At 53.5% G+C, this 24,377-nt stretch overlaps 2 protein-coding genes across 2 annotated transcripts; both read right to left on the reverse strand.

The window, feature by feature from the left end:
• Positions 1 to 2,110: 2,110 nt before the first annotated feature.
• Positions 2,111 to 16,070, reverse strand: si:ch73-335l21.1 (insulin receptor substrate 1-B). The gene is made up of 4 exons (XM_068756069.1): positions 15,701 to 16,070; positions 9,697 to 9,998; positions 6,146 to 9,323; positions 2,111 to 2,256 (listed from the first exon to the last, which is right to left on the reverse strand). Exons 1-4 carry the CDS (start codon positions 16,068 to 16,070, stop codon positions 2,174 to 2,176), a joined length of 3,933 nt encoding a protein of 1,310 aa, XP_068612170.1. The 3' UTR covers positions 2,111 to 2,173.
• A 1,759-nt stretch (positions 16,071 to 17,829) lies between these two features.
• agfg2 (ArfGAP with FG repeats 2) lies at positions 17,830 to 22,659 on the reverse strand. The gene is made up of 14 exons (XM_068755607.1): positions 22,403 to 22,659; positions 21,800 to 21,893; positions 21,520 to 21,635; positions 20,855 to 20,999; positions 20,599 to 20,713; positions 20,418 to 20,522; positions 20,108 to 20,140; positions 19,326 to 19,532; positions 18,977 to 19,049; positions 18,839 to 18,882; positions 18,660 to 18,740; positions 18,472 to 18,591; positions 18,274 to 18,338; positions 17,830 to 18,187 (listed from the first exon to the last, which is right to left on the reverse strand). Exons 1-14 carry the CDS (start codon positions 22,567 to 22,569, stop codon positions 18,140 to 18,142), a joined length of 1,413 nt encoding a protein of 470 aa, XP_068611708.1. The 5' UTR covers positions 22,570 to 22,659; the 3' UTR covers positions 17,830 to 18,139.
• Between the last annotated feature and the right edge of the window lie 1,718 nt (positions 22,660 to 24,377).

Below are 24,377 nucleotides of genomic sequence, written 5' to 3' on the forward strand. Positions count from 1 at the left end.
GTCGGTTGCGTTACCGGGACGACGGCGACAGCGTTGGAAATAGATCACAATAAAAGAAAGGAGCCAACAGGATGGGAATCGCTCTCTGATCATCTCTAAGCCCCCGCCCCCCCACCCCCTCCACCCGAGAGACAAAATGTGCCACACCTCAAAACCCATCAGTTAAGGGAAGGCGGGTGAAAAAACAAAAACGTTCTGGGAGATTTATCTTCAACCGCCGTGTCAGCAGGTTTCCCAGCTGCACAGAAGTCTTGAAACAGGAGGCCAAATTCCTTCCGACTCATGGGGGGGGGGGGGGTGCGGCTCTCGGATGCAGCGCTCCCACGTCTGACCTGCGAGTCTCCCGAGGAAGCAGCGACTCTCCAAACACGATACTTTAGCTTTAGCGCCTGAAACCCTCCAGTTGATCCCGTTAAATCATCTGGATTAGAGGTGTGACGCCGCGTCCCCCCGTGTGACGGTGCGTCCCCCCCGTGTGACGGCGCGTCCCCCGTGTGACGCCGCGTCCCCCCCGTGAGACGCCGCGTCCCCCCCGTGAGACGCCGCGTCCCCCCCGTGTGACGCCGCGTCCCCCCCTGTGACCACGACATGCGTGTCTGATCTCATCCTGCTCCGACAGTCGTCTTCCTGGCCAGTCTTGCGCGTGTTTAAAGCAAAACTCAAACCCAAAAGTCATCTGTGAATATCGATCGATCCCACTTTGTGGCCTGCAGCTGCTTCCTAAGATAAGGGGGGGGGGGGGGCATTGAAACATTAAATCTGTCCCGCCACGACAGTCAGCGCTTCGTCGTCCAACTCTTTCCACCTGTGGGTCCAAACATGAAACATAAACCCGCGGCAGAATTTAGACGTGACTTTCTACCTCCTCTAAATACGGATTTTTTTTTTATGTGGGGCGTTCTTATGTAACAAACTGGCCACTGTGATGAAATCTGACTTGGGACGTCCTGTTCTACGGCGGGGGCGGCGCTGAAGCCAGCAGGACCAAAGGGACGTTAGGGAAAGCTATCACACACACGCACGCACGCACGCACGCACGCACACGCAGACCGGGACCAGCTCTCCGACGTGGACGGACGACGGATGGACAAAATGAAATGCAAGACGCCGTTGCGCCATCTTCAAGAAAGCCAGATGAGCAACGGCGCTTCTGCCGGGACGTCGGTTTTGTGCAATATCAGCACAATTGACATCGAGACTCCCGGCCTGGAGGCGTTTAAAGTCCAAAAAGCTTCACGCCAAGCGAGAGCCAGACGATGAGTAAGCGTTTTCCAGCACGCGATCAGCTGGACCGATCACGTGATCGGTGGCTGGCCAATAGCGATGCTGCAGCATCCCCGTTCCTAATCCTTTAATTATCAGAGTCCAACAGTCGCGGATTTGGAAATCTCACCCTGTGTGTTTAGCTAATGCCAGAATGTGTAGCCGTACATGAGTGTGATGCATTGTGTGCGTGTGCGTGTGTGTGTGTGTGTGTGTGTGTACAGCAGACAGCCAATACGCACCGCAAATATTTATCTATGCGAACCTCCTGGAGGCGCCGCCAGCGCCGCTTCTCACCTCCTCCTCCCGACCACAGGAGCGTTTGTGAAAGCGGCTCCTTCTGCTCTCCGCAAGCGTTACGACGTGCAGCGTGTTTGCACCGGTTAATGCAGGTCGACCAACCCCCCCCCCCCCCCCCGCCCCCGTTGAGATGAGAAACTTTACATTGAGCATTTAAAACCAAGACTTCCCTGTGAGAAACGGCAGGAAACAAAACCTCATCTTGTTTTAACGGCGACGAAAAGAAAGGCCTACGAGACCAGCCATGATGGACGGCTTGGAGACAGTGGCTCTGAGGACAAGACAGGAGGCGGAGCTTAGAAGTGGCGGCGATGGAAGATGCTGAGGTTCCCCTTGGGAGAGACCAGGTCGGATTAGAAATGAGGCGGTCAGGAGGGCAGCATCGCAGTCGGCGGCCGGAGACGCGTGCAGACGGGAAGCGGCGCCGCGTCTCTCCCCTGGACAACCGGCCACGAATACACGCCGTTTCATTAACGGGCGGTGAAACCGGCAGGGACATCAACGGCGTGTCCGCGACTCCCCTCGAACCCGCCGCAGGGATCTTCTACTTGTTGTGTTCCACGGCTAATTGGTCCGCAGGAGGCTTCGGCGCATCTCGTTTAACTCTCCGCTAATTCGAGGCCTTCAGGCAGCGCGGGAACATCACGTTAGCGGCGGCGAGGCGGGGTTCGATCGCAGACCGCAGATGTTGTCCTGACGACAGAAACAGAACATCACATTAGACGCACGGCGAGCAGCGGCCCGGGCGGCTCGAGTCCACGCCGCAGGCGACAACGCAGAGCACAGGAAGCCGCGTCCCGCCACCGGAGGCCAGGTTGCGGGTGGCGGCGCCGAGGCGACAGCACTCTGAAGGCTAAACGGCCGTTCACAGACCGATAACGGCGGCGAGCAAACGCGGCCGCGCCTTTATTCGATCTGCACCGATGACTTACGTAAGGTCCAGCGAGGGACTATTTGTTCTTTCGCCTTCCACGTAGAAGGTTTCAATTATAGTGCCTGGAAGCGCCGGAGTTCTTATTCGTATCAGCTGGAGCGTGTGTGTGTGTGTGTGTGTGTGTGTGTGCGAGCGTGTGTGCGTGTGTGTGAGGGGGATAGTCCAGGATTAAGCTACGTGTCCCGATTGGAAAATGTTCAGAGTGTGAATTTTGTCCATTTGTCCTCCCGGTGGCGCCAGTCGGAGCTGCTCTCCCGGGGTGCTGAACTCTGAAGAGACAAACCCGGTTAGAGGAGCGGGGGCCCGGTAGAACCACGGCCCTGAACCCACAGATCATGGCGGCAGCACGGAGTGGAACGCCGTGGCGGCGCTGACATCAGGACAATCGCTGTGGCGGGATTTATATGGAAGACGGACACACCGGAAGAAAGGGACTTCCTGGAGGAGTGCGTGAAAGGAGGATCCTCCTCCTCCTCCTCCTCCTCCTCCTCCTATCAGCTGATCGGCGCCTCTTCATGTCACTCCGGACTCTTGGCCCATCACGATTTACCGGTTCGGTAACATTTCTGCGATGGTCACCGTATTTCAGTCTCTCCGTTTCGTCTTCATCAGCGACGTTGCAACAGACGTAACTCTCCGCGTTTCGGGAGGAGACACACGAAGGGCGCGGTGACGGAGGCGGTGGTCGCCAAGGCAACGCACGCATGACGTACAGGAACGGTTACACGGTTCCCCCTCCATCCATCCATCCATCCACCTGTAAACACCCGATACCTGGGATGCAAATCAAAAACGGCTTGATTTTGTTTCCAAGGCAACGTGAACTTAAGAAAATGGCGAGAAGCGCATCTTTCAAAGTGTTAACTCTTTTCCTGATAGACGTATCAAAATGCGTAATATTTTACGTTTAAAAGACCAGCATGTGTGCGTGTGTGTGTTGTTTTTTTGCCATTTCCATGGCAACAACTTGTTGTTGGACTCGTTCTTGTCTGTTGATCTGTCACTTCAGAGGTTTTGCTGCCGCTCTTCACCGCTTTGGTCTTCTTTTTAAAATGAGAGAAAAACACAACTTCTTCACATTTTGGGATTCCCCCCCCCCCCTTAAAAGAAACTCCTCCGCTTCATGTTTTCATTCACCGAATTCCTAAATCCTCACGGCCATTTCCACTCTGTAAATTCACCTCCACTCCCACCGTTTCTCTCTCTCACTCTCGCCGCGCCGGGCGGCAGTCTGTGAGGTCAGTGCGGAAAAAGCGCCTCAGCCCTCGAGCCTCCGACGCGCTTGAACGCACCCTGCACTTCAAGACTCCCTTGAAAACCCGAACTGAGACGAGTCCCTCAGCGGACCACCCAAACATCGCAGGCCTTAAACGTCCTTAAATGTTCCCCCCCGAAAATATTCAATGTGCGTCCAACAACCTGTCAGATCACCCGCGGCATGTGTGTGTGTGTGTGGGGGGGGGATATCAGACACACAAATAAGGCTTTTGTTTACTGGTGTTAATGGATGCAAAACATCTCCGCTGTCCTCGTGGAGCTGCTGCAGGCCGTTTGTTGATTTGTGTATGTAGAGACGATTACGGGTCCACACCAGGCATGATCATGATCACAAGCACACACACACACACACGCACACACACACACACACGCACACACACACGCACACGCAAACACGCACACATTCTGCACACAAGCGGTCCAATCCGGTCAGTGACGCATTAGCTTCGCCCAATTAGCCGACAATAAACAACAACAACAACAACAGAAAAGCCAAACAGAAATGTTTACAGACATTCCAAACATATTTTGCAGATTAAATGTTTTTCAGAGTAAAAGGGAATTAGAGCGCCACCAGTTATTTTGAGCCCCCCCCCTTTATAAAGTTAAGGAAAGCTCAGTTAATAAAAAAAAAAAAAATCTCTCACATGCTTTTCCGGGAGCAGATTGCGGCAGATTGAAATTAAATTAGCATTTTTGTCCTGCACATGCAACCGGCTGCATAGATGGCTGCTTCCCGGCGTTCCCGGCGTTCCCGCTGAAGGTCATGACGCTTCTCCATTATGTGGGAAACGCCAGCAGACACATAAAGCTCCAGACAGCTTAGTGGGAAAACACACACTGGAGTCTCTGCTCTCACACCGGCAGCGTCGTTCACACACACACACACACACACACACACACACAAGTTGAGTCTTTTTGTGCAACAAGTATGAATGAAAGTATGCATTCCCTGCAACAAACGGTTCCTTCCTATACAAGCCGGAGCCTGTCAGGAAAATGTTCCGGCAATTACAGCAGATAAGAAGTCTTAAAAAAAAAAAAAGAGAGAGAGAGAGAGAAATCTAAAGAATCTATTTTAAGTGGCTCCGCGATCGTTTAAAGGAAAGAGATAAATGCAATGTGAAAAGGAGGAGGACGAGGGGCGTGAAGAACAAGAGGGGTGGGGGGGACGCGAACAAAGAGAAGGAATTTCAAAAATCCATCAGTCTGGATGTTGGGTGAGGACAAAGATTGTGAAGGGTGAATAACAAGTAGCCGAGAAGACAACAAAGCTACGAGTAAAAAGAAGAAAGCGGCGAAAGAAAAGAACCAAGTGAGCGTGAAAATTCAAACCGTTTTCTGGGGAGTCCACGAGGTCTCGGGGTTTGGTCCTGCTGAGGCTCGCCAGCCCACCGTGGCAAAAACGCTTCAACAAAAGGGTCATTTATCGGAGGCGGTTAAGGGGGGGGGCGGGGACACTGTACAGAGGCATTTGAGATCTGTGTGAGTGAAACACTGGCCTCATCTCAACATTCACAGCCAGCGTGTAACATTCCCCTCCACGCTGAGCTCAGCAGCCGGAGTCCACGCGGTCCCACCGAGCAAACCCACTGGTGTCCATGTTGAAAAACAAACAAACCCCGCAGCATCGCCTGCTTCCACCAAACCTGGTCCCCTCCCGGTGTTCCCCAAGAAAAAAAACCCCGACCGTGGAGTCGAGGATCAACCCCGTGGCAAACAACAGGGCTCGTCGCGTCGCGTTCCGTCCCGATGCAGGAAGTGGAAATGAGCCCACGGAGCGTTTCTTACTTGGATCGCCGCTTTAAACTGCAGGCATCACCTTCTGAATGGCCCAATTTAGAGCAGACGGCAGCTCAAAGAGTGGGTTTTTTTCAACGAGGCGACGTCTCACAGTGACCCAGTTGAGGCATTAAGTTGTAGCCCCCCCCCCCCTCCCCAGCCAGAAACTTGTCTTACAAAAGCAAGAACAATGCATCATGTGACCATGGCTACCTCCCGACAGTTTCAAGCACACAAATAATCCTAAAAAGGTTTGGAGCTATTTTTTTCCCCTCCAGCAGGAGACGCAAACCCGGCCGGCGATCAATACCAATCTATTCCGTATTGATGTCCATTGGTATTCCAAGAGTTTGTCTGAGTCGCCAGACGATCTATCGGCCGACATAAGTGTGTAACGTAAAAAACGAACGTGTGCATGGATCGCATCAAGTCCCAGAAAAGGAAATCTACTTCCAAACGGACAGAGCAGTCGATGCACATCTCACATTCTGTTTTTTACAGAGGATTACACACGTCAAATGGTGGGCGTGTCTTTGTAATCTGGCGTCGTGGTGAGGTGTGTTCGCAATGAGTAACGGCCACTCGTACCTTTTCCCTCCTTGGTTCCGTTCTGATGATTCCGCAGCTCCTCTGATTTGTAGAAGTCGATGCTGGCATAAGTGTTGAGGTTGGAGCTGCTGCCGCCGCCGCCGCCAACCGGTGCGTTCACTCCCCCAACCCCGGGACCGCCACCCAGTGCAGAGAAGAGGCGAGAAGGAGGCTGTACGCCCGCGGGTCCATCCAGGTCCAAATGGGGGCTCTCTTTGTTTGCCAAGTCCAAGTCAATGTAGTTAAGGCCTTGTTCTACGGTCGATGTCGGTGCGTTTGCAGGCGGGGGCTGCTGCCCAGGGAGGGGGAACAGAGCCGGGTCACCCACGGCACCGTTACCCCTGAGAACGCTTTCGAAGCCCAGTCGGCGGGCCGCAGCTTGGCTGTGTTCCGGAAAGAGGGAGGCAGTGGAAGAAGAGGAAGCGGCAGGACTAGCAGTAGAGGTGGGGAGGGAAGGTGAGGCAAGGAAGGTCTCCGAGCAGTGACGTCTGCGCCCTTGGGGGTCGGCCCGGATTACTTTAGCCCCGTGGTCTGGGTTGGGTCCCGTTTTGGTTAGCGGGAAGTCCAGCCCCCGTGCTAACACTTGAAGCGATGGATCAGTCCTGTTTGGGGAGAGGGCTTTGGGAGAGACGCTGGACGATGACCTTGGGACGGTGCTGCTACTCAAGCTGAAGGCCATCTCTGTGTAGTCTCCACAGGATATTGGGGACTCAGACTCGGTCACCGACGGGACACTTTCCCTGCTTTTTCTAACTTGGACGTCAGCCGCTTGGGCTTCCTCTTCATGAACGGCAGTCGTACCATCGCTGCAGGCTTTGGGCGCATGCACAAGCGTTGGCGGTGTGGGAGGGGTGTTAAAATTGGGAAAAACTAATGACGTAAGGGAGAGGGGTGAGGGGGACGGAGAAGGGCCCAAGTCCATATTGACATACTCCGAGGCAGCTGGGGGAGTGATAGGGGCAGAAGGGCTCCTGGACAGAGGGATACAATTTCCTAAGATAGAAGTTGGCCTGTGTTGAGGCTGCTTGCTGCTTGAGGCATGAGGCAATAATACGCCATGTCTCAGACCCCGGCCAGTCCCTCCTCCAAGCATAGTCTGGCTGCTCCTCTCCCCCTTAAACTCAATGCTTACATACTCTCCAGGGCTCTTAGGTTCTGGGGGAAAGGGGTTCTCACGTACCCTAGGAAGGGTGTTCGCCTTCGATACATCAACAAACAGGCTCACCGGTCTGTTTCTAGCATGGCTACCCTGTTTGGACAGTCCACCGGAGGTCCTTCTCTGCTGGATCTTATAGCCATCTTTGGACTGAACTCCACCAGCCATGGGGCTAACTGGCTGAGTAGTTCGGTCCTCGCTGTCTCCGAGGCTCTCGCTGCTGGCTGAGCTCGAAGAGTACGAAGAGGAGGATAAAGACTGATGTCGTCTGGTCGTTGAGTTGCCAATTGTTTGTAGCTCCTGCCGCCCTCCCATAGTTCTACCGCCACCCATTCCCCTACTACTCCCATTGGGCCTTCTGCCTCGTCCAGGCCCATCGTCAAAGTGTCCGCCAGAGGAGTTATGTTTGTAAGACCGGGGAAGTGAGTAGTACGAATAAACCATCTTGGGGGCTTCCTGTTGAGGACTCGTCTCTAAATGAATAGCGAGCTCAGAAGGTGGGGGGCTGCCATTTACAGAATGGGCACTGATTGGAGACATGTTCATATAGTCACTGCCTGCCCTGCTGTCTGCACTGCCACTGCCCACCCAAGGTCCACCAGCAAGACCTCCACGCTGGTCAGGGGAGCAGCTGCTATTGGGGGACATTATCATGTAGCCGTCAGAAGTCGGAGGTCGAATCTGCTGTGGAGGGGATACGCTGTTGTTTGGCGTCATGGCCATGTAATCATCAGCAGGTTTGGAATCAGAGTCTGGGACAGAGACAGCCAATGACTGTGATAGAGAAACTGGCTGAGTAACACCTGGTAGCATGGACATGTACCCGTTGTCCACACCTAAATCTATTCCGCCACTTGGTACTGCACCCGCCTCACTTTTGAACTCACCAGTCACATCCAAATATCCTCCTCCCCCTGCTGACCCAGCGCCCATGACTAAATCCGGTTGTGTGGAAGAGGGGTTGGAAATAAAGGACTTGCGGTTGGGGCTCCTGGACATTATGGCATAGTCTGCCGAGTCTTCATCTGCTGGCTCCTCAGATCTGCGCTGTACAGGGGCCAACCTCTCCAGGGCCATGGGAGGTAATGAAGCCCGTTTGCTCAGCAGCCTACGTTCGGCTTCACATTCACGGCTGGAGGAGCGCCGTAGCACTCTCCTGGTCTGCGGCTGGGAACCTTGCGCAGGTAGGGAGATGGATGTCAAGCTCCCTTGACTGCTGCAGCCACCACCACCACTACTACGCTGGCCCATTAGGATATAGTTGGCTCCCTCTTCACCAAGGGACTGGCTGCCGGTGCTACCAACAGAGCTTCCGGGTAGACTTGGGGACGCAAGGAGCGTGTGATCCACAGGACTTGAGCCATATTCATCTGAGGACCCATAGTCACTGTGTGAGCCTGAGACAGAGACATGACGCGAGGAGACACGACTGTATGCACCAGGTGGACAAGAACCAGCAGAGGATGTTACCCCTCCAAACTCAGAGCCGTGCCCAGAGCTAGAAGAGAGACTTGGGGCCGGGGAGGGTGCTGGGGTGGAGGTGGAGCGCATCAACCCAAGAGGAGTCTTAGGAGCTGTGGTGGTGGGAGCTGAACGGGCTGATTTTGTCCTCAGGATTGGTGTTGTGGAGCAGGAGCCATTGGAAGAGGGGCTAGAGGTCGGTCCTTGGAGCGATGGGGTTGCCGCCATCCCGTCCTCAACTTTACAGCCTTCACTGGCGGTGCGAGACCTCGGGAAGCTATGTCGCGGTGTTGGGGAGGCACTGGCACTGTTGACCCCTACTCCACTGTTAGCCCCCGCAGGAGGCTCAGTACGTGGGCGGCGGGGGAAGCCCACCTGGCTGGGAGGAGGGTTTGGGTGGTGGCGGCGCGAGGGAACACTGATAGGGTTAGAAGCAGTAGCGCCTCCTCCAGGACCAGAGTTGGACTGGGATTTGCTACGTTGGCGAAACTCGTCGCTCAGCGCCTTCATGGCTTCGAGCAAAGTTTCATGCATGTTCTGAGCCACGACGGAATCGTCCACCTAAGACGAGACCAAAAAAAAAGGGAATACGCTCAAATCCGGACGGCTCAAATACACAAACTCATTTTCTGACATGTTTTCACAAAGCCTGTTTCACAAATGGATTGAAGGTTGACTTTTGAATTACATTGCTTGTGTTTCGGCACCAAAAACTACCTAAGTATAGGGTCTCCGCTGCCTTTCGTTTCCAGTTTTAGCCACGTTACGGTCAAGTAAAAATCTTTATGTGGATGAACCGCAGTGCAGGGTCATAATTATAACGTTGGGGAAGCTACGGAGTTTCTCTTATGATAATAGATTACAGGCTCTTAATGTGGATATGGGCTAGGAAGGGACTGTCTACATAGAGGGCGCGGCAGATTTTAAGGCTCACCTGCATCCAGAACTCGCCCGGGCCCGTTACAGCCGACCGTCCCACCTCGACAAAGAAGAAATTCTCAGAGTGGCCGCAGCGACGGACGTTCATCAGCTGCAGCACCACAGCGGCAGCATCAGAGTTGAGCTTGACAAAGTTGACCGTCTTTTCAGTCAGGCAGAGGCGGTAGACGCCCACCAAACTCTTGGCTTGCCCCAGGCCTTTGGGCCACACCTTCACCTGCCACACCTCTTTGAACGCAGGTCCAGGATTTGGCACGCCGTAGTCTCCTGTGGCCCCGCTGTCCGAGGGGTTCTTACCTTTTGGGGAGAGATTAAAAAAGAGAAAGAAAAGCAGAAGCCATTTTAAACCCCGAATAGAAGAAGCTTCAAATAAAACGTCACACGTGACTGACCACGGGGAACACGAGGCGAACGAGGGCAAGAAGGCAAGAAACTTTAATGTGCAACGTCTGTTGATACTGATACTTTTTCTTTGGATTGATTTTTAAACCAGATTGGAGTTCAAACATGCAGGAGCTTGAGAGACCGTCTTATTGTACCTCTAGGCGTCTTACCTGGGGTCTCATTCATCAACGGCAAACAGACATCCTGACAAATCCACACACACACAGCAAGGTGGAAAACGTGAACCTGTAGACAACAACCCAACCGAGCTAAGCAATCGGTACGATGACTCGAAAAAAAGAGCAGCAGCCTCGGTGGGAAAAACAACAACTTGGAAAAACGCTTAGTCAAAGAGAGTTTCCTCCAAACTGAAAGGAAAAACACAAGTGAAAGCACTTCATAAGGGTCTCCAGAGCCGCTTTCTCAAGCCGCCGTGCCGACAATAAAAACGGCTATGTAAACTAATAAAGCCAAGTGTCTCCGAGCGGGAGGACAAGCGGTTCATTCACCCTTTGTGTGAGGCAGTCTGTGTTTAGACAGCAGGGATTGGGTGAGGTTAAAAAAAAAAAAAACCCACAGAGAACGCTCACGGTGAGATTTGATCCTGGAACGGTAGCTGCTCAACAAGTAGAAAGACTCGCTTCACCTCGTAGCGTTGAACCCGAGTCCCAGAACCTGAAGCAGGTAATAGAGACAGCCCCCAAGAAGACTACCCGAAGTCTATCATGCGGTGCGGACGAACTCCTCCGGCATGTTACGAGACTCTTTGTGACTTTATGAAAGTAGTGGTAATTCTACGTTCAGCAATGATTCGGGGCCGACCGAGCCAATCACGGTGCAGCTGGACCGCAGGACGCCGCACGCCGCTGCGCCAGCGCGCATCGGCGGTTCATCCTTTCCCACGACCGTCCTGCGAGTCCTTCAACGACAACCACATGCAGACGAGAAGTCTCGGCGCGTCACGGCGAACCAAATGAGCCGAGCTTCCGCTCTGACAAATACTTCACCAGATTCTTTTTTTAACCCCCCCCCCCGTTTCACTTCGGGTTGCGACAAAGCTTTAAAAGTCGGGGAATCGCTCATAACTTCCACTCGGAATAGATGTTTTGTTGAAAACCACGGAGGCTGTTGCTCCCCCCCCCCCTGCATTAGATGACTCACTCAAGGCCATGCATGCCTTTTTCATGTGCTGCTTTTCTCCGTGCGCACGAGGAGTCGAGCCCAAGACGCGCCGTTTGCCTCCTCGATTTAGATTTACAACAGGAAGGGATGGTTTGGGGGATTTTTCAGTGGGAAAACGAAGGATTGATTGACCTGCAGCAGATCCCAGAAAGATACAACGGAGAACGGGTTCTTTTAGCGGTGTGTGTGTGTGTGTGGGGGGGGGGGTATTTTAGGATTGCTCGGATTTAACAAATCTAATTAGGGGCTTTATTTATTACAAGGTCGGACGCTTTAGATTGCCACCTATTGAGCTCGACCTTTTACGTTTCAAGAGCTTTGTTTGTTTGACTTTGTGCGTCTTTAACAGGACACACACACACACACACACACACACACGTGTGGCGTTGCCGGTTTTAAACACAGCGAAGGCTTAACCCCTAGTCGCGCCGAGACGGGAGGTGCAGTCTGGTTGTTGCACCGTCTCAAACGCGGTTACATAAAGCTGCCGTTGATCCTATGTATGAATTATAGATGGCCCATGGCTTCACCCCCCCCGACCTTCATGGTCATGTAGTTTTCAGATGAGGTGGCTGTTGACATCCGCCGTTTTTTCTCCCCCCCCCCACCCGCCTTACATAAAGAGGTTATCAGCCGGTCGGCTTCTGTGCAGCACATTAGCACCCCTATATAACATAACGAGCCCTCAGGAAAACACGCACTAAAAAAAACCGGCAGCTGAATCTGAGAAGTAAAAACACACCTGGAAGTGATCTCTGTGAAGCTTCCTGGTTGGATAAGCAATCAGAACAAGCTCGATGACACCTCGGAGGACGCTTGTAAATAGAGTTCACATGAGGTCATTTACATTCGTCTCAGAGTTTCTGCGCAATGCGTGCTTTTTTTGTTTGTTTGTTTGTTTAGCCACCTGAAAACAACTTACAATGGCTTATTCACGCGGCGGGTTGTTTACGCCGCTTTCACCACGACCTCGCACGAAACTCCGATTCCACCGCGTCGCTCCGGAACGGCCAGCCGAACGCGGACGACGCCCGTTTTATTTGCCACGCCTTCCCCGGAGAATATAGACTGGAAAGAGGCTGCGATTCACTCCAGGGGCTGCCAGATGCATGCTGGGATACCGATAGCACCTCCTTGCGTGACAAGCTAACATTTTTTTGTCCAAGCTTTTAGTTTTTAGTGCTACCAAAAGTTAGCATCGTAGCCGCCTTGCGTGCGGTCAAACATCAACCTTTATGCGAAGAACATACATTTATATCAGGATTCATCACACAATCCCGCGCCGTTAGCATTGTTAGCATCCAAACCCTCCCTGGATGTGAAGCAGGTTTCAAGTTTCTGACCTCATCGCTCAAGCACGCCATATCACCGCAAACCGCTGCACACAAACTTCTTAGGTCTCAAACCCCCACCTCGGCTACTGTGCCCCCCCCCCCCCACACACACACACACACACACACACTGAAATACCACGCTGCCGTCATACTTAGCTTGGAGACAGCTGTCCCGTTTTTTTTATGTCGTGGCCTGCATTTCACAACGAGAAGCCACCGAGGACAGAAAGCAGTTGGCGTAATCTCCGGCTGACATGTGTACCCGTTTTCCTCTTTTCCCATCTCCTCATCCATCTCCACCATTAGTAATTCCCCCCCCCCCCCCATCTGGGCCCACACGGGGACAAAAGGCTTCCCCAACACATGTGGTTCGTGTTATCCAGCTCACACAAAGTCCAAAGATTTCTGTCCTTTTTGTTGCAAAAAAATAGCTAAATTGCTCCCAGAACTGGCGGCCATCTTGGATCGACCGGTTTGAATCGGTCGGTAAACGCAGTTCCCAATAACGTCAGTCTCCGGGGAATAACCGCAAATTTGTTTCAAGATTTCCAAAGCAAATATTTAGACATTTAAGAATTCAGGATTTCCTTCCGGCCCTTGTTTTAATTCCAAGAATTCCGCTTCAAGGAAAATGTCTCCACTTTGGCGTTATAACATCTGCATATTACAAAGTATATCACGCTTATGGAACGACACGAATGCGAAGCAAAGGCAAAATGAAGTCCAGAGACGGCGGGTTCCACTTCTCATTACCTGTAAGGTAACAGAGGGGTGTGGTCAGGAGTCACGCCCAGGCGAAATAAGACACTCCTCAAGTCTCAAATACCCTGAACGCATTCCTTTGTGCAAAGTCGTAGGGGACGGAAACAAACGCTTTTCACTGCATTTTAACCGCGGAAGCATTTTTCCATTTCAGAAATAAACGTGTACTTTACATTTCTAGCAATTTCCCAATTCATGAACGACGCCGGCGGCGGCGGCGGCAACCGATCGATACCGCCTGTAATAAAAAGGCCTTTAAAGCCACACAGCTCCAAATCGGAGCTGTCCAGAGTAAAGACTGTCCCGGCCGGGCCCTTCCCCCCCCCCCCCCCCCACCGCTAAGTGAAATTAGAGGGTGTTAACGTGTCCAAACTATTTATAGAGGAAATATCCGGTGTCAGCTCGCCGCGCGCGGAGCGCTAAATGAGCTAGCTCCTCTCCGGCAGCGGTAAAGACACAATTATCTGTTTCTAAACTACATTTGATGGCCTCCCCTGCACTCTCTCCTTGCATACAGCCCCCCCCCCCCCCAGCGGCTGACCCTGCAGACCATAATTAGTGTCTAATTAGGGAGATGAGCAGCGCTTAAGCGCGGCTTAGCATTTAATCGGGCAGCTCGGTGAACCGCCAGTGAGATCCAGATCTGGCTGGACGGAGCAGCCAAACGGCACAGATGGGTCGATTCCTTCCTGTTGACGTCGTTTCCGTAAAGATTTACTGGACCACAGGGGCGGCAACAAACCCCCCCCCCCCCCAATGATCCCGACCAAACGATTACGTAAAACCGTCTCCGGGTTAGCCGGTTCAGGAAGCTCGCCATCGTCGGACGGGTCGCGTGTTCGGCCGCCTTTTCCTGCCGATTAAACTTTTAAGCCGTCGTCTCTTTAGCGAGGACAAAAAAAAAAAGGTGGCCTAACCTTCCTGGCGACAGTCGCGGGATACGGCGCCACTCGATTGGCCGAGGTTAATCCTCGACACGCTCGACTGCCCCCCCCCCCCAAGCCCGCTGGCCAGAGGGGCCTTACTGGACTAGCTGAGTAAATAACCGGGGTCTTAATATCGGCAGCTGCATCGTGTTGGTGCGACCCCCCCCCCCCCGGGTGCTTCCAGGGTTGTTTTCGGGGACTTCCCCGAGCTCAACGTTCATCGGGGGGGGGGGGGGGGCTGCAGTGTGATGCAGCGTGCATGAATGTATGTAACTGAACGCCGGATGAAAGGAGGGCTTGCCGTCAGGCGGTTTTTCTGACCTTTAACCCAGAGCTTTGACCCCCCCCCCCCCCCCAAAGGAGAGCTTCACATCCACCGAGTATCCAACCGACGGGCTGCTCCTCTGGAAAGTATGCGAGGCAGAGACAGCGCAGCGTCTTTTGGCACACAGGCTCCGGTCTGTTCTCCGTCTCCAGCCGCCGCCGCCGCCGCCGCCGCCGCATTCCTCCGTCTCCCCATCGGGACGAACGAGGGACAAATACTCGTCTGTGTTGACAGCAGTGGAGGAGCCACTGGGGGGGGGGGCAACCGGAACCTGTAGCTGCAAATGATGATGATGATGATGATGATGATGATGATGATGATGGCGGAGGTGGACCCTCCAGCATCTGTGCGTTCACTTTCAAGCACCTGGGAAAAGCGGGTTCGACCCCAGACCGGAAGTGAAAGCGACTTTACTCCCCGCGCACCGACTGTCAGGCGGCTCCTCGGACGGGAACCTTCAACCTTCACGCCATTTTCATGAGGCGTCAACGAGCAGCTGCTTCGTGCAGCAGCGCAGGAGGTTTGGGGAAAAGAGAGATCGCGTCACTTCCGGCCCGGCTGGGCTCACGAGGGGGGGGGGGGGGGGGGGCGAACAGGTGACGACCCGCCTGACAGCTGTGTTTACGCACGAGCCTGGGATCGGTACCAAATCTAGGGGGGGTCAAAATTGACCAATCAGGTGTCAATACGCGTCTCTCTGTCGACCTTTGTGGCATTTCTCTGAATTTTGCAGGGTCAGCAAAAAAAAAAAAAATGAGCAGGCAAAGTAAACAAGAGGGGGGGTGGAGGCTCCGGGGGGGGGGCGCGCAGAGACCTCACGCCAGCACGACGAGGATCGGCTCCGCGGTGCAGCTCCAAGCCGCAGATTTGCGCGCGCACGCTCCCATCGGAGGCCGCATGTAAACAAACTCGAACCCGTCCACCAGCGTGCGCGCGCCCGAACACTTTCAGACCCCCCACGGGGCTTTAAACGAGGCGACGGGAACGCGCGCCGTGGAAAACTCATCCCGGCGCGCTCTGCGGGCATTGCCACGTTACTCCTAACAGCATGGAGCGCGTGCGCGCGCGTGTGCGTGTGGCGCTTACTTTTGCACTGCAGCTCCACCAGCGCCCGGTACCACTCGTCCTGGTCCGCCTCGTTCTCCGCGGCCACGGCGAAGCTCTCCGCGCGCGTGTACAGCACGATCATGTGCTTGTTCTTGGCGTCGGCGCGCTTGTTGATGTTGAAGCACGTCTCCAGCGCCACGGCTTTCTTCGGCGCGGGGGGGTGGGGGGCCTTGCCGCGGAACTTCTTCTCGCTCTCGTAGTACTCCAGGCGCGCCGGGCCGCTCTCCGACGCGCCGCGGAGCACGAAGTAGCGCCGGTGCATGGACTTCTGCTTGCGGAGGTAGCCGCTCTTGCGCACGTCCTCGCAGCTCGGGGGGGGGTCGCCCCCCGCGGGGCTCTGGCCCTCCATGACAGAAGCCGAACCCGCTTGTGTTTCTACAAGTTCTTCTGCAGAGGTAATTCAAACATGCCCCGACCCACTCCCACTTTGACGTGAGGGGGGGGGGGGGGGCTCGGGGCGGCTCGGGTCGGGTCGGTCCGGTTCGGGCTGCGGCTGCACCGACGTCTCCAACGAGGTTTTTGCGTTCCGACTTCCCACGCGTGGACTTTTATTTCCTCTGGGATGGTGTTTTCTCTCCCACCGACGGACCCAGCGCAAGTTTTCCAGGCGCGCACGGGGCGAGCACATGCGGCACGGCTCCGCGCGGAGCTCCTCCTCCTCCTCCTCCTCCTCACTACTACAACTACCCGCTGCTGTTTCCAAACGCTGTCCGAGCGGCGCGTAAATCCCATTTACCGCACATCACGCGCGCGCGCGTCCCCGCACGTTCCGCCGGTCCGGCGCCGACTCTGGCTCCCGGTCTTGATGCCGTAAGCGTGACGGTGAAAGCAGCAGGACTGTCAGTCACCGGATCCGCGCTATGGAACGGTGGTGCGTTCACCGACTCCACCCGAGCGTGGGACAACAGAAGACCGCGCGCTGACCGACGCATTCCAGCGCGCTCTGCCCGGATTCCGTGGAAAGATGTTAAAACATTTAACTGAATTTAAAAGGACAAATATTACTTTTAATTTTGCAGCGACATGATAATAATAATTATAATAATAAGTTAGTTGCTATATTTAATTGTTGGTGCCAGTTTGTCTATTTTAATTGATTAAAACCACCTAATTATCTTCTACCGTCACGATCACGCCCAATAATTCCCACAGTCCTTGAACGCAACACCTCGACCAGATGTAGTTGTTCTATTTCGTTGTTTTTTTTACACGCGTCCAGTTATCTGTAAAATAAAGAAGCGCATATATATATATATTTTTTTTTTTACTTCCACAGACCCAGCAGCAGGTTAAATAAAATATAAAATCCCAGCGGAATACACGTTTATATATCCTGATTATTGATTCTTAAATGGTGACGCATCAGCAGATTTAGATGCTGAAGCTGAATAACATTTTTTTTTTAGGCGCCACTCAGTCTGACCGGGCATCGAACCTGCATCAGCACCTTCTGCAGGGCTGGAGCAAATCGAATCAACGATGCTTTCCGATGCAGATCGACTGACTCTAAAACGATCATTTAACATATTCATCCTCCAGATGCAGCTCTAAAAGGGTCTCCTTGTGAAGTATGCATGTCGTTATGTAATATCCATAAGTAACGAGGTCAGAGGAAAGCTGTCATGTGTCGCCCCCTGCCGTCACAATAAAGCATTACAGCAGCCTGAAAGGCAGAACAGGCGTAAAGTAATTTAAATAAACACACACAAGACCGTCCTAAGAAGCAACAAACTGATTTAATGAACGTGTAGCCACAATAAACATGTTTTACATGAAATAAACTTCCTCTCCATGTGGACTGAAATAAAATAATAGAACTTTTTGGTCTCCGGAACACGAAGAGACGATGTTTTTAATACACGTTTACTCAAAGTTGTTCATTTTACATTCAGTCGCATCTCCTGTTTAGCCCTCTGAGCGCATGCAAGATGAAAATGGACGGATTCTTCACAAAGACAAATGGACGGATGCGAAACATGTCCCGCACACTCCCGACAGAAAGACGCTCCGTTGCTAATTAACATGCATCAGGGAGGCTGTTATAAGGTCTGTTATAACCTTCTATCTCATGAAAGAAACATCAAGGATATTTTTACGCAGGAGATAATTTTACGCAGGAGATAAAGCAAAGTAGCAGCAACAACGGGTATCTGCGTCTTCACTCGTGACTCCCGCAGAGCCCTGAGACTGGCGAGGGTGAGGGGGGGGGGCATCGAACATACATGAGTTTAATAATTACATTCACACATCCCCCCCCCCCTCCACAAACATTAATAGAGAGGGAGGTGGAGGTCAAACGCCTCCTCCAGAGGGCGAAAATGCTCCTCAAGCATCAACATGGCAGCGACTCCTCAAGTCCCAAGTCTCTCCCTCTGAGACGGGGGGGGGGCATAAGGTGGGGGCTTTAGTTGAAGGGGGTCAGATGAAGGGATTTCTTGACGTTCCTCGACTGGGGTAGACGTTCCCCTGAAAGACAAGGACCGTAAAAGCGGTGAATCCAAACTGCTTCTACTCTCCCCCGCGAGCGGCGCCGCTTTTGAACGCTCCCTCACCGTGAACGGATTCACAGACATCGGCCGAGGAACTTTGGGCTGAGCGTCGGGAAAGGTGGCGAAACCTGAAACGCAGAGAGAGGGCGGCCGGTCAGAGCCGGCGGGTGGCGGCGCGTTCGTGTCCGTCGGCGATTTAAAATCCACGCCAGCGGCAGCTAGACGATGAACCGCTCGCCAATTGTTGGACCTCAACGTTACCGTTGGCCTCCTGGCGGCTGGCGGCTTCGTGGGGAAACGCGTTCCGGCCGGCGGGAGGCTGGAAGGAGGTGGCGGGAGGAAAAACGGAGGCGGGCGAGGCGGCAAAGTCGTTGGATTCACCTGGAGAGGAGAAACGTCGAGAATAAAATATTCAGCACGAACGAAAGCCGAGTCCAAACGGATCTCACCTCCTGACGCGTTGCTGAAGGGGTTACTGGGGGAGAGGGCGGCGGGCTGCTGGGAGGCGGAGCCGAACGGGTTGGGGAAACCTGAGACACACGGGAAGAGAGGTGGAGGGGACATTCCTGTCCTTAAAGACCTCACGTTGCAAACATGCGTCCTAATTAAAGGGCGTCTTTCTACCTACTTCCAAAGGTTTGGGGGCCGGAGACCGAATCGACTCCGGGGGAGCTGGAAAAAATAGAGGGGGGGTGGGGGGGGGGGGGGCATGTTCAAAATCTGTTGTTGCAAACTGATGCTCATTTGTCCTTTTTTCTGCTTTTACCTGGCAGGAGAGGAGCCGGTCGAGAGCCTGCTGCCGAAGATGGCGCTGTACTGCGGCGGGCCGCCAGGGGGCGCTGCAAAACATTTCAATGTTAATTCAGCCGCTAAAAGCATTGGAGTAAGGATGCTCTGCAACCTGGCTGAGCTCACACGCACACACACGCACGCACGCACGCACGCACGCACGCACACACACAGGCTTCTCGCTGCAGGAAGATCGCAAATGTCAAAATAAAAGCATCATCGCCGATTCTCCCGTGAAACGACACCAACCTTCTGACGGGTAAGAGGCGTGGCCTCGCCTGACCAATCAGAGCCCCTCTACTCACCGCCACTCAAAGGTGTCCCACCTGTAGCCGATGACGTGTCGGGAAAGACGCCGTCCAGATGCAGCACGGCGCCGTATCTGTCCGGGACGTTGGCGCCTCCGGCCGGCGGCTGGCCGGCGCCCCCCGGCTGCGGCGCCTGGGAATGATTCAAACCGCCGAAGTCGACGCTGAGAGACTTGGGGAAGGCTCTGAAGGGCCCCGCGGTCCCAGAGGCCGATATCGTACGACCTGAGGACGGGAGAGAGAACCAGAGAAAGGGGGGTCGGAAACATTCTGGAGCTTTTAAACTGAAAGGGCCTGAAACGGCGTTTTAGTACGATAATAACATCTTTAGAGAGCCGATCAAATCCAACTGCGTCCAATAACTGCAGTTACCACTCCGACTAAAATCAATCAGGATGAAATGTTTCACGTCACGCAGGCGTTGGGATCAGACGAGCGGCGTCTCCAAAGGGAGGAGGAGTCTCACTTTGGAGGTTCGGGTCTCTCTTTGGACCTGAACGGATCTGGAGACGTTCAGGACGTGTCGCCGGGTTACGGCGCCGCCCTACATAGTTTGGTGCAAAATATCAGCGGCCCTCTGCTGGACTATAAATAGCATCGCAGGGGGGGGCAGTCTCTCCGTGACCCCCCCAGCAGTAAGATCCGGGGGAGGGGGGGGGGGCGGGGGGCGGAGCCAACGAAGCTATCAGGACATGCAAATGATGCACAATCATAGCATAGCATAGCATAGCAAACAGGAGGGGGCGGGGTCTCTGCCGTATTTATCTTAGCCAATCAGCACACACTCTGATGCATCTTACCTAGAGTGAAGTGGTTTTTGAAAGAGCTACTGGCTACGGGGGGCAGGAAGTGGATGAAAGAGAGGACAGCGTGTTAGTGATGTCATCAAGAGGGCTTTGTCCATTTTAAGTATCCGTGGCGACTTTGATCGTCTCGTCTGTTGCTGCAGCCAATAGCAGCCGGCGACGGCGTACACCCCGGACGCGTCGCCAGCACATCGTGGCACATTTTAAATCTGTCGGATTTAACAGTATGGCGTTCTATTCAACACAATAAAAAGGTACAAATCGAAAGGAGGAAGAAGAAAAAGAACCAATGGGAGGGACACACCTGAGGGCCGCGGGAGGGCGGGGAAAGAGGGGGCGTGGCTCTGAGCTGCCAGCGCCGACGACAGGGAGCCCGGCCGCTGCCTCTCTATCCCACAGAAGGTCGGATCTGGAGACCGAAGAGGAACGGGTGAACGGATGCGTCGCAGAAATACCAGCTCCTCCGACGGGGGGGGGGGGCGGACCTTTCAGGAGGGGGTCTCTGAAGCTCTGCGAGCGCACGGGCCGAGCCGTGAACGCGTCGGTCCGCATGTCGGCGGGGGAGACGGCAGGGGCCCGATCCCACGATGGCAGCTGGGACTGCAGGGCGAGAAAGCAAAGAGGGAATACAGACGGAGGGGGGGTGACGGGGGGGGGGGGGTAGAAAGGGGCAGGAGGGGGCGGGACTTTCATGCTTTCGCTGATCTCGCCGTTTCTTTGCACGTCGCTGTCAAATCTCACCAGCGGTCTTGCGGTCCTGGCGTTGGGGGGCAGGCTGTGGGGGGGGGCCTGGCTCGCCGAGGGTCCGTGGGAAGCGGACCCTTGCTGGACCCCCGGGCTCCACGGGCCCTCGACGTCCCTCCGGTTCTTACTTTTGGAAAAGTGCCTGATGGGCAAAGTATTGAAAGTCACGTCATGTGACTTCCTGCGTGGGCGTCGCCGATTCAAACAGCGGACTTCTGAACGGGGAGCAAACAACCGAAGGATCCGGTCGGCGAAGAACCCGGCGGTACCAAAAAGCGGCGCCCATCGCTTCGCCGTGCGCCGCTGCCGTGCTGTAATGCTAACGTCAGCGGGCTAGCAATTTAAACGATTACATTTGCATCTCGCAGGTCGTAACGGTGCTAGCATGCTACCAGTTTGTTAGCATGCTGGCTTTAAACACTCGCCAATCCTCCAGGTTTTCGGGAATGCTTTTTGACTTTAGCACGATGCTACACGCCCACATATTTAGGACTTATTTTATAGCGTTAGCACGCTAACACTGCTAATGAGCCGATTTGACGGATGGGCTTTTAAGGCGATGCGGTCCACACACGCAGCCGCGGTTCTTCCTCTGCCGGATGAACGATGAAGAAGATGATGAGGATGAAGATGAAGATGAAGATGAAGATGAAGATTCCTACCACTTCTTTTTCTCGTATTTGTCCTGGAGGAACTCTTTGAACTTCTGAGAGTCCTTCATGTCGGAGCAGCCGTCTGTCTTTGGGTCGAACACACACAGCCAGGTCCTCCTGCCAACCTGAGCGCACGCACGCACACGCACGCACACGCACACACGCACACACACACACACACACACGCACACACACACACACACACACACTTAGCCAGATGCTCGAGCCGCCGTGAGGGACAAACCTCAACAGCACGAAGGCGTGTCTAAATACTCGCAGCGTCACTCACCTCGTTGCCATGGTTTTGAAGGAATTCCACTTCCTGTTGGGAGAAGGTTGTCATGGAGATAGACTTGACTCTGTGGGGGGGATTCAGGCCTCTCCTGGGACATGGGGGGGGGGGGGGGGAGAGATGGAGGTGAGGTTACAGGCGTGCGCCCTGCCGACCACCTGACACGAGATGGGGGCGGGGCAGACAGGTGTGAAATTAGAGAAGGGGGGGGGGGGGGGCTGTACGTGTGCAAGAGTGTGCAACAGAGCTATACATGTGACATCACGCGGACTGCCGTGGAACCCAGAGATACGAGGGGGGGCAAACCTGCGTCATGACGTCATTAACCGTAACCCAATGACCAACGAGCAGGGTCTGACGTTTATGAAGCTGCTGGAAGACACGCACGACAGAAGTGAGAGGAGACGTGGACGTTAATCTGCACCCCGAGGGGGGCAAATAATCCACAGTAATCTGCCCCCCCCCCCCCCCCGCGGCGGGTGGTGCAAATCTCGGGCCTGCCACCTTTACTTCCATCAGTCCGTTTCTCCTCAGCGCCGATGCTGGGATTATGCAATAAAACGCACGGAGGCGGCGCGGCGCGGCGCGTTGTTTACTCACAGCATTCCGGAGCACGACGTGCACACGAAGCCGCCCACGGTGATGTCCGTGTAAGTCACCCCGGGCTGGCCGCACTCGAAGCAGTGTCTGTTCACCCCGGACTGGGCCAGCTCCCGAACCTTCCGGGCGCAGATCTCCTGGTTGTCCCGGTGCTTTCGGTTCGACATGTCGGTGCGCCCCGGTGTCTCCGCTCCGGTGTCTCCGCCCGGTGTCTCCGCCCGTCGGGCGCGATGGCGACGCCGCTGACGCTCCTCCGGGATCCGCGAAGGCTCGCGGCTGCGTGTAACGCAAACGCGTCGTCTGCGACTTCGCCTCCTGCGCGCGCGCAGCAGAGGCGCGTCAAGCCGCGCGCAGGCAGAGGGTCTGGTAACCCGGAAGTAACGCGTGTCGCCTTCAAAGTAAAAGTAAAACCACTGATTTGCAGTTAACTTACCCGTTTAAAAATGGTCTTACTGCAACCACAAGGGTTTTTAAATGACATTATTATATATAATCTCGTTGTATATCCACTATGCAATGACAATAAAGGCGTTCTTCTATTCTATATACAGAACTGTCACCTGGTTGTCATAGATATTTGAAAATAAATTATTCCTGAATCCATGTGTGTCGAATAAAGACTGAACCCTACTTTCCTGTGTTTGTGTTTATACCTGCAAGTATATATATATATATATATATATACATGCTACAAGTAGCAGCTTGGAGAAGCTGCTTTCTGCAATGCAAAAGCTGGATTTACATTTAACTGCCCCAGAACCAATACCCCCTGATGGGGCTGAAGGCCCCCAGATTGTCAACGTAACAACGACTTTGTTGTCACTTCATTAACTGTAATCGCTGCACCACTAAATGCACCATTATGAAGTGCATGTGGGTGGTTCCTGCAGTAATTGCCCCAGAGAGCTACTTTCTCTTCTTAGCACCATTGAAAGTTACCCCTATACAGTTTGTTTTTAAAAGCAATAATTTATTACACAAAAAGCATCAAAACAATTATACAAATGGGACCAAATCCCGTAAATTGCTGGAGATAACATTCCTCAGCTCCTGGAAATTTTAATCCCAGCCAAGGATTTTATTTTGAAAACCCTGTGATGCCTGAAACTGTGTGTGTGGTTTAATTTTTCGACAGTTGCGCAGGGAATCTCCTGTCAAAGAAAAAGAAGAACCTGGCGAGAAGCCAAGTTTATCATGTAAAAGAAACGTCTAATTTACTCTTTCAGAAGCCGCTGTCTGTCCAGTGCGCGCTCTGTGTGCGCGCCATTTACGCAGACGCCCCTGCTTTTTTCTTGCGTAGCGCTGCGCTTCTTACGCTCACGCACCGTTGCACGAGAACAGATATTTTTCTAAATCTTAAACAGGAGGACATTTGAGGAAATGGATGACACGACAAACAATTTAAATGAATACATTGGTGCATTAAAAAAAAAAAACTTAATATTCTACGTTTTATCTCAAAAAGAGACCGTTTGTTTCTAGAACTGGATTTCTTTGGAAATTTTAAGTATCGGTTATTGTCTTGGATGGATGGAGGCGTTTAGCAACGCAAAACAAACCCCGCCCTTTTCCGATGAGAGTTGACACACAAAGAGTAGCGCAATTTATAGCTGCGGATGGATTACGACACAGAGAAACAGCGTGTAGAGGCAGAAGGCAGCCTGTTGAGCAGCTGTAATTACTTTTTCCATGCTCAGTAATCAGGCTTCCACGTGTCTGCTGTGATGATGACAAAGAGCAGGTCGATATGAATTGGGGGGTGGTTATAGTTGTAAGATCGGTGACATACGGAAACACAAAATACCCCCCCCAGACATGTCTTACCTTTGACTCACCTTTGACATATTACATCAAACATTCTCAGGTCAAAAGTTTAAAAAACGCACTCAGCGTTGCAGTACCACCGGCCGCCGCTGGGAGCAGTGCAGCCGCAATTCAAGTAAAGCAATGGGTAACACAATGTCCCACAACTGTC

This window comes from Brachionichthys hirsutus, chromosome 23 (assembly GCF_040956055.1).
Source record: "Brachionichthys hirsutus isolate HB-005 chromosome 23, CSIRO-AGI_Bhir_v1, whole genome shotgun sequence".
Classification (NCBI taxonomy): domain Eukaryota; kingdom Metazoa; phylum Chordata; class Actinopteri; order Lophiiformes; family Brachionichthyidae; genus Brachionichthys; species Brachionichthys hirsutus.